General features: G+C 42.0%; 1 protein-coding gene across 3 annotated transcripts; it reads right to left on the minus strand.

Annotated features, from left to right (window-relative positions):
• Positions 1-673: 673 nt before the first annotated feature.
• LOC147023722 (uncharacterized) lies at positions 674-7,148 on the minus strand. Of its 3 annotated transcripts, none has more exons than XR_015060357.1 (6): positions 6,954-7,148; positions 5,188-5,360; positions 4,073-4,613; positions 3,651-3,845; positions 2,839-3,521; positions 674-2,717 (listed from the first exon to the last, which is right to left on the minus strand). XR_015060357.1 is itself a non-coding variant. In XM_085889470.1 (5 exons), the coding sequence occupies exons 1-5, from the start codon at positions 7,092-7,094 to the stop codon at positions 3,321-3,323; spliced, it is 1,251 nt and encodes a 416-aa protein (XP_085745596.1). In that variant the 5' UTR covers positions 7,095-7,148; the 3' UTR covers positions 2,726-3,320. The 3 variants fall into 3 exon arrangements, 1 of the variants encoding a protein (XP_085745596.1); XR_015060358.1 differs by lacking the exon at positions 674-2,717 and having other exon boundaries at positions 2,726-2,937; positions 3,055-3,521; XM_085889470.1 differs by lacking the exon at positions 674-2,717 and having other exon boundaries at positions 2,726-3,521.
• Positions 7,149-9,857: the final 2,709 nt, after the last annotated feature.

The raw sequence follows: 9,857 nt of genomic DNA on the forward strand, positions 1-9,857 counted from the left end.
TCCTGGGATTCTCCTGCAAGGAATCACAACATTACAAAAGCACTGTGATGTATTCACCAACTTTATGTACTTTTTCCTTTTCATCCACATTTACTTGGCTCTCTGTTCTGTCACATTGTACACGTCAATCATCATTCACCACACATGACCAGTGGAAGTGCAATGACACTATCTCGATACGTAAGAATGAGTTTGTTTGTTTGTTCCAAAAACGTTTCCAAACACCTGGGCCAATTTCCTGAATCACATGGTTTTCATATGCAAAAGGTCAATGTTGCAATAAACACCATCACTTCCACATCAAATTGATGTAAAAACGTGCTTTGGAGGATTGCGTTTCATACATCGGGTGGAACGTGTTTTGGGGTATTGCGTTTCGTACGTAGGATGTAACATGCTTTGGGGATTGCGTTTCATACGTAGGATGTAACATGCTTTGGGGAATTGAGTTTCATACGTCGGGTGGAACGTGCTTTGGGGAATTGCGTTTCGTACGTAGGATGTAACGTGCTTTGGGGATTGCGTTTCATACGTAGGATGTAACGTGCTTTGGGGAATTGAATTTCATACGTCGGGTGGAACGTGCTTTGGGGAATTGCGTTTCGTACGTCGGGTGGAACGTGCTTTGGGGAATTGCGTTTCATATGTCAGGTGGAACGTGCTTTGGGGAATTGAGTTTCATACGTAGGATGTAACGTGCTTTGGGGAATTGAGTTTCATACGTAGGATGTTACGTGCTTTGGGTAATTGCGTTTCGTACGTAGGATGTAACGTGCTTTGGGGAATTGCGTTTTGTATGTCGATACAAAATTATCAAATGGAACTAATGTTTTCATTCTGATGGTTTTGAGGCAACACCCAGTGGAGGAGATGATGATTCTTAGGTGACAAACGTCAAGTGTCGTATAAAATGTGCTTCACATGAAGGATACAATATCAAGCACACGTGGTCGTATCGAAGGGGACATGAAGTTTCCTGTCAGCATCTGTAAACATTCACATGTACATTTTATAAAATATCAGCCATTGTTTGCTCACACAGATAATACCATCAAATGAACAATCACTATGGAATCATTCAAAGTTTATTACCTGGTTTTACATTACCTGGTCAATACTGTGCTCTTCACTGGAACCTTCATCATATTCCCGTTTCCGTTTCTCATTCCGCCTCTTCCCAGCCATTTCCACATCAAGAGGAATCCTTTGAATGATACCTTGTCGGATTATCTCATGAGATTGTTAAGCATTGTTGAAGATGAGCTGAGTCCAGAAATGAGGTGCAGCTCAGCTGACTGGTAAAGGTTAATTTAGGTGTATTTGGAGGCACTTCACCTGACTGCTAAATTTGAGGTAAGACTGAATCTTGAGGCAGCTCAGCCAACTGGTTAAGGTGAGTTGACATATTAGAGGAAGTTCAGTGGACTCTTTAAGGTGAGTTGTTGAGAGAAACCAAATTGAGCACAGCTGACCGGTTGAGTTTCGGTAATACACAAATCTTGAGGCAGTTTAGCCAACTGGTTAAGGTGAGCTGAGATTTTGGAGAAAGAACATCTGACTGAAGTGAACTAACTGGTGGCAGAAACGAGATTCAGTAGAGCTGAGATTCAATGTGGATGCAGTTTCGCCAATCGGTGAAAGTGAGCTGACATTTTGGAGGAAATTCAGTCGACTGACTGTTTACGGTGAGCTGATCATCATCATCATTTCGGTTTTTTCAAGAAAACATCCTTGGTAAAGCCAAACAGAAGATTGATAGATACAAAGATACAAGGGTGACATCAAAATCGAAGAAAAATTATATTTAAACAAATCTAAATCAACAAGATCATAGACAAAAATATACCATCAGAGATGGGGAATCCCCCGCCATTGAATGAAAAAGGTCATCCATATTCCAGATAATGAGGGAGGAGAATTGGAAACAAGACACCATTTGTTCATCATCTCGAAAAAGTTCCCCAGGGGTGAGGAACGTAGGAACCAAAAATAATTAAAATCAGATGAGCGGTTTTCCATTTATTACGAAAAACATTTTTTTCAAAATGGCGGCCCCAGTCGGCCATCTTGGATCCGGCCACGTACAACATCAACGGGGTTCTTCCTTTTCAGGTGGTACATGTGTGACCCAAATTTCAAATCGATATGGCAAACAGTTTATGAGTTATCACACTCACAGCTATAAATGTTGACGCCCGGACGGACGGACAGCCTGACGACCGGGTGATAACAATATCCCCCTTCCGCCACGCGGCGGGGAATAACAAAAACACAATTCAAACGAATATGAAACATGTAATTGATATAAACATCCTCAGAACAGAATTAAGTATTTCGGTGAAAAAAGGAATGATGGAATTTTTGTACTTTTGAGTGTTTCACCGAAGGAGGTCGAGATGTTGAGCATTTCTGAGTTGAATATGATATGCAGACACAGATTGAAGGGTGGAAGGAAGAATGCAACAATCAACGATCTTCCACGATGACAGAAACTAGATTCAACTCAGGTGACTAATTCAGGTGAGTTGAGACTGAATCTGGAAGCAGTTCAGACAACCTGTGAAGGTCAGGGGGTGGGCCTCGAGGTTGTGTTTTATTTCGAGACCATACAGTCCACAATCATGTCGGTCTTCCACCGTGCTGATCGACATCTTCCGGTCCTTTGTTTATCAGCTGGTGTTTAGGGATCTTCACTGTTTCAATGGAACCCAGTTGCGCTGTTTAAGGAAAGACATGTCAGACATGGGTTGACACGGATAGTCGGATATACTGAATAGTTTGCAGATGTCTGTGGCAGGAAGGTTATTGTGGTTAGAAAAGGGAGAGTGAGGCATTTACCTTGCGGTGAAACACAAATCGTTGCAATATCAACAGAATGCGAGCTGACAACTTTCCTTCGTTCAGAATTAACTCCAAATGGTGGAAATATTCATCCATCTGTTGAGGAACAAAATAATTGGCAAGTCATCGACACGAAAAGCTATGTGATGGATCTTCATGAAAATCCCAAGTGGAATTGAACATGTCTGTCATAGATCAGAATATAATATCTACCACGTTATCCGTCAAGTCAGAAGTAAGTTCCTTTCCCACGGTATTCAACATGCAACAGATGTATTCCACAGATTGGTTTCTTCCATCTCTGAGCAATTCGGCAAGAATATGCACGATGGTGTTGGTGTTGACGGCACCGAGTTTATAGAGCTCCCCAATGAACCGGATGATTCCCAAGGAGCATTTTCTGGATATCAAGAGGGTGCACAGTTCATTCTCGTTTACCTGGACAAAAAGAAATGTTGAAAGACGACGTCAGTGTGTGATCAAAATTCCCATTTTTTGGACAATTTTTCAATTATCACCCATTTTCCCAAGTTAACCAATCTGGAGGCTTCAACGCTCTTGATGTCGCATATGCAGCTGATTCCAGCAAGACTCTTGCAATACTCCTCCTCGCAATGTTTGAGCAAAATTTGCTGAAAGGTCTCAAATGTTCTGGCTGTGTCCCCCATTGGTACTTCAATCTGTGAAAGACAAAGCAGGGTGGTGACATGGTGGGTAGAAGGGTCTGAGAATGTGAAAAAGAGCTAAAGTGTTCAATAAGCCCAGGATGTTCCAACATGTGACCTCCATCAGTGTTTAAAGCTCCTCACCGTGGTGAGGTGTTGGCATAAACTTGCATAGACCGCTGAATGTTTGGGCATGGCAATAGCTTGACAGACGATCATCTGAACCATTCTCTCAAAATGTGTGGACGTGATGTTTAGAGCCATGATCATTGCAAGAAGATGGTGATAGTTATCTGGGGTCATTTTGTTTAGCAAAGTGCCAAAGAGTTTGAGAAGATCCTGAGCGAGAGAAACAACAGAAGTCAAGGTCTGAGTGACAAAGTTAGGTTGTGAAAGTTTTTACGTTTACAAAGCTTGAGACTTTTAGTTGTGAAAACCGAGTTCGTTGTTTATCAAAGTTGTGATTTCATTCCGAACTTCGTGCATTGCTCGAGAAAAGGATTTTTAATTTACCCAAATGTGAAACCACCCACACATGTTGATTATCAACAATGAGTGATATTTACCGGTCGAGGATGGAAACCTTCTTGATTTGGGGTGTCCACACAGTGCCGGGAGGCTCCTGGAGAGTTGTTGTGGTGTTGACTCTCCTCCATTTTCAAATTATGTTCCTGGACATTTTCATGATCGAGCTGCTTCTGCTGTTCCTCAAGAAGTATCAGCTTGCTCTTCAGCTGCTGGACCTCCTCGTTCAGGTCTTTGTTTCCACGTGCAAGTTTTTCACATTGTTTGTTGGTTTCCTCTTGTTTCTCGTGAAACTGCTGCTCCTTCATTTTGTGGTCCTCATTTTGCTGTTGATGCTGATGTGCCACTTCATGTACTTGCAGCAGATTCACATTTAGGTTTTGGAGAATTTCTTTCAATTCTTGATTTTCTTTTGCAATAATCGCAAAATTTTCAGAGTTTACGTGCTCGTGCTGGGCAAGAAGCTCATGCAGTTTCATTTGCTCGGCCTGGTTCTGCTGTTGCTCCATCTCTTGGTGCTCCAGGTGGCTGATCAGCTTGACGTTCATGTCTCGCAGCTGTTCTATCACCATCCTGTAACTTCTACAAAAGAGAATATTTCCTGAATGAGACGAGACTGAGAAGAATGTCGACTTCAGAAAGAACAAAACGACAACGAGAAAGCATCCCATAACACAAAGCCCGTCCGCATCCACTTTGTCCCGCACTCAAAATAAACAATCAAAACAATGGATAGAAAATATAAACTGTGTGTGTATTTATATTTATACATTTTATTAAACTGTGTTCTTCATGTTTTCAGAAGAAAGGTTTGTTGAAGATTTGATGACAAAATATCAATTGGTAAATGACCTGCACACGCGCGCACACACGCGCACACACACACACACACACACACACACACACACACACACACACACACACACACACACACACACACACACACACACACACACACACACACACACACACACACACACACACACACACACACACACACACACACTCACACACAACCCCATGACCTGCTGCATGAGGGACGGGCTCAGAAACTGGGACAAAGGAAGGAAACGAAGAAAGACCAGAACCTTGATGAGGTGGAGGACAAGCTGAGTGAGAGATTCCAAAACTAAACATGTGACACATCGCTCTTTACCGTGAAATGAGGCACTTTTTATTTCTCTTCTTTCTGAACCATCCACGAGACCATGCGGTGATGACCGCAATTATTACGATCAACACAAGGCCGAACCAGGTAAGCCCAATCCATTGCAGCTGCCTGGCTTGTTCATTGATATTCCCCAGGTGAAGGTACTTGGATTGGATGATCTGCGTACAGCACGTGGACATGGACAGCAGTGTCAGGATAGAAATTAAATGTGATGAAAGTGGGTTTTATCCATCAAACACTACAAGTTATATTTTATAATCAATTGACATTTTCAACACCCTAAAAATCAACTCTTTCTTTCTTTCCTACTCCATCTTTGAAAAGTTTGTCATTTCTGCCTTTGATATAAAACTCGTCCATTTTTTTTACTCAACACGATCGAGGCTCATGGAACTGCAAGGTGATTGAGAGTATGAAGTGTCATTTGGGAAGCACAGCAACTCCTGGATCCATCAAGGAAGGAATGACAAACAGGAAAGGAGGAGAGAAGAGTGAGAGGAGAGAAAGGGAACACTGCAATCTGCACGGAAGGGGGTCAGGCTTGGAGCGTTAATGGGGGGTAATAAAGATGGTCGGTCAAAATGGGGAGGATGACATGAGATAACGGTTCACTGTCTGCTGAAGAACATGCAGGGAAGAGTGGGAAATCACAACCTCTGGAATGCAGTGGTGCAGACGGGATGAGTGAGGAGCAAGATGGAGATTTGCAGTCAGCCTGGATTTTGGGAAGTTTAACCAATCGGTGGTGTAGGTTCAGTTATGGTGAGATAATTTAAATTATAATTTTAAAATCTGATACCTTTCGATACTTGGATATCCCTGGTGATGAATACCTGGTGTTACAATAACTCTGATTTGTAAAACTCACTCGGTTATAATTTTCTGATTAATGTTTGCAATTGTGAATCCTGGAGTCACCTCATTGAACCAGGACACCGAGTTCAGCAATAACCAAGTCCTTACATCATTGATTTTCGGGGGTGATTCCATCCATCCATTGGGACCATACTCTGTGCAGAGTGTTGGTGCTGCTGAAGCAGAGTCCTTGGCTTTTGAACACAATGCTGGACGGGTCACCACTCCGACACAGTACACCAGCATGGAGGCACTCATTTTGCCAACCTCCGAAGGAAAACAGGCAGAGTCAACCCCACCTGGTATTAGTTATACATCCGAGGAGGGTATGAACTGAGGATCGTGGGATCCCAAGCCCACCACTCCAACCATTAAGTTAACTCCAGGTATGGGGTTGATTGTGGCCCCACATGATGTCAGGAGATGTTAATTTGAATTTTACATTTTCACAATTTTTATATATCAAAGACCTCATCAGTTTACACAGAAAAAAGTCTGATTTTGGGATGCTCTCGTACCCTCACAGCTGCACTGTCTGTGGAGATTTGAAAATGTAAATTCACCAAATCCTCACCAGAAACACAGTGATAAAAAAAGGAATCTCAAACCAAATAACATCCAAGTTTCCCCCTCAGGGGGCTTTCACAATCACATTTTAGTGAGGCCACAGACTTACTGATCACTGTTCACAAACCGAATCAATCTACATGAACGTCACATTGGTAAAAGGTGAGCAGTCACAAATGGAAAGGAGAAACGTGAAAAGTGAAAGTTCACAAAATGTAAAACTGAATTAAATATTTTTGTTGTCGTTCTGTACTTTCGTTTATTTTACTTTCTCTTCTCTCCATGAACCCCAGCTCACCCCCTCCCATGTTACCATAGTTACCCCTCACCCGTTTTGACTTGAGAATCCATCGTCCGTGACGAGTCTGATTCGCAGACACAAACATTTCCCGTTCTGAGTTCAGCTGGACAATTCCCCAAGAAAAAAGTCTGAAGATGAAGATACAAATGATCCCAATCAGCGTCCACATTGTCAGAGCTTGTAAACTTGCTTCTGTCGCTGTGAACGAGTCTGTCGTGGAATCCGCACTGTGCGTCACAATGAACGTCTGTGCGTCACAATGAACGTCTGTGCGTCACAATGAACGTTTGTGCGTCACGATGAACAGCTGTGCGTCACGATGAACGTTTGTGCGTCACCATGAACGTCTGTGCGTCACCATAAACGTCTGTGTGTCACCATAAACGTATGTGCGTCACCATGAACGTCTTTGAGTCACCATGAACGTCTGTGCGTCACGATAAACGTCTGTGCGTTTTCTTGTAATATTTGTTTTCATTTGCTGTTCTTCACAAAGTGACAAAACCCACACTCAAGTGAAACAAAGCACAAGTTCGAATGTTTGAAAGTTTGTTTAAATTAAATTAAAATTTTACAACAAGGATCAACTCGGTGTAAATTGTTTTGTGTTTTAAATTCAAAATTAAAAATCCCGTTTATTTTCTGGATTCAGGTTAAAAATGGCGATTTCATCACAGAGAATCGATTGGCTTCATGTCTTCAGGGCAGGGATGATGAAACACAATGAGGATTATAAATAAACGAAATTTTCACGTGGATTCGGGTGGTGCAGCGGAATGGGGGAACATAGGGTGGTGTAGGGGAATGGGGGAACATAGGGCCGTGTCATGAGGTGGAGGACATTGAGGGCGGTGTAACGTATGTTGATTGCTGATTGTGGTTGGTTGTGCTCCGTGATTGCGAATAAACGTCACTTCCGGTCTGGCCCAACATGGAGTCCTGAGTCTCCTGCAGGCGGCAAAATGGGGGTGGAGTGCATAGGGCGGTGTAGCAGCGTGGAGGTACTTCCGGCGGTGTATCGTGTGTGGTAAAACTAAAGAAGAAGAAGACAAGCCGGTAGGCGACGATGATTCACGAGCGGTATTTGACGATGTAGATTGTTTCAGAAGTCAAGGATGAGACAGTGATAATTTTTGACCAAGTTAATGTGGAATAGACAAAGCCGAGAAGCGAACGTCGAGTTCTTCTTGCATTCGCTTCTTAAATATATCAAATTAAAGTCTTTTTGCCTTGAAAAAAATAAATAGTACCTGAACATTACCTTCACAACAACAACTACACCGCCGAGAATAGGATCTCATGTGCAAAAATAAATATAACCTCGACATTACCTTCACAACAACAACTACACCGCCGAGAACAGGATCTCATCTGAAAAAAAAATTCCTCAACATTACCTTCACAACAACAACGACACCGCCTAGAACAGGATCTCATCTGAAAAAAATAAATATTACCTCAACTTTACCTTCACAACAACAACTACACCGCCGAGAACAGGATCTCATCTGAAAAAAAAATTCCTCAACATTACCTTCACAACAACAACGACACCGCCTAGAACAGGATCTCATCTGAAAAAAATAAATATTACCTCAACTTTACCTTCACAACAACAACTACACCGCCGAGAACAGGATCTCATTGAAAAAAAATTAATACTAGAAGCGAACGTCGTATACTTCTTACATTCGCTTCTGACATCACCTATAACTGGTTCACAACTGTATACGCAATTTCCGGTTACTTCGGCCTGGATTCGGGATCAGCGATCAAATAACGTAAACGACGATTAAAAATTATTTTTTGATGATGCGGGAGATATCTTTATTAAAATCAGTGGAGGAAATATACACCATGTGTGATATTATTTGGGTCATTCATGTCTCCGACGATGCCTTTATCTCCCGGCATGCATCATTCCCCATGACAAAAACCGGAAACAAAAAAAAAACAAAAGCAAAAAAAAAAAACGGAAGCAAAAGGGTCATTGGCAACGACACGGATTCACAATTGCCAGGGTATTGTGTTGTTTTTGTTGTTTCCTATTTTCTCATGTGCACTTGTTAAGTAATATTTACAAGATAGAAATTAATTCCAATCGTGTTTATACACCGCACAGCGTTTAAAAACAACCAGAAGCCAAAGGTCATAGCTAACGACACGGATTCCAAATAGCCCGGGGTATTGTGTTGTTGTTGTTGTTGTTGTTGTTGTTGTTGTTGTTTCCTATTCTCTCACGTGCATGCGTTAAGTATGCAGCTCACTGCGTTCGTTATAAAAATGATCAACATGATGTGGTACGAGTGAAAGGTTATTAGCTGCAAAATGTCGAAACCCGGTTTCGTTCAACAACTTTCAAAATTTGACCTTTGCATAACCTTCAAAGGTCACAAAACAATGTTGTGGACATTAAAACAAGGAAACAGGATACGTGCTATAGCTTATTGGGGTTAGTTTATCGAAGAAGGTCGAAAACCCGGTTTGATTCCCACAACTTTGAAAATTTGACCTTTGTGGCCCTAAAAGGTCAAGGATTATGACCTTTGGTGCAAAACTCCCACCCATTTCTTCAAAACCTATCTTCTCCATCAAAATTGACCGAATCAAACTGAATTTTTTGTATGTTGTACATATGGCCAATGTGCACAATTTCTCGAGCGGGAATTTCGATTAAAATCGAGAAAAAACAAAAATTACAAGTTGGCGTGGCTCCGCCCACAATGGGTGTGGGACACCCATCGCCAGGAAGACAAAACTAGGCATTGATATCAACATCATATTCAAGTTTCATCCAAATCGGATCACATCCCATGAAGTTGTGCTCTCGACAGCAAGACAGAAATACATGCAGACACACAGACACAACTAATATAGTGGTCACTCTGGCTGGCGCTCGTGAACCAATCATCCAGGTGGAGACAATGACTTT

The sequence above is a fragment of the Eptatretus burgeri genome, chromosome 7 (genome assembly GCF_056783735.1).
Source record: "Eptatretus burgeri isolate ZD-2024b chromosome 7, Ebu_testis_v1, whole genome shotgun sequence".
NCBI classification, from domain to species: domain Eukaryota; kingdom Metazoa; phylum Chordata; class Myxini; order Myxiniformes; family Myxinidae; genus Eptatretus; species Eptatretus burgeri.

Bases quoted from the DNA above. Each gene is read 5' to 3' on its own strand.
- LOC147023722 (XM_085889470.1), bottom strand. From the start codon at position 7,094: ATGTGGACGCTGATTGGGATCATTTGTATCTTCATCTTCAGACTTTTT. The intron at 5,361-6,953 runs GTGAGGGGTAAC...TGCTGTACGCAG, and splicing joins GGATTCTCAAGTCAAAACGG to ATCATCCAATCCAAGTACCT. The intron at 3,522-3,650 runs GTGAGGAGCTTT...TGTCTTTCACAG, and splicing joins TATGCCAACACCTCACCACG to ATTGAAGTACCAATGGGGGA.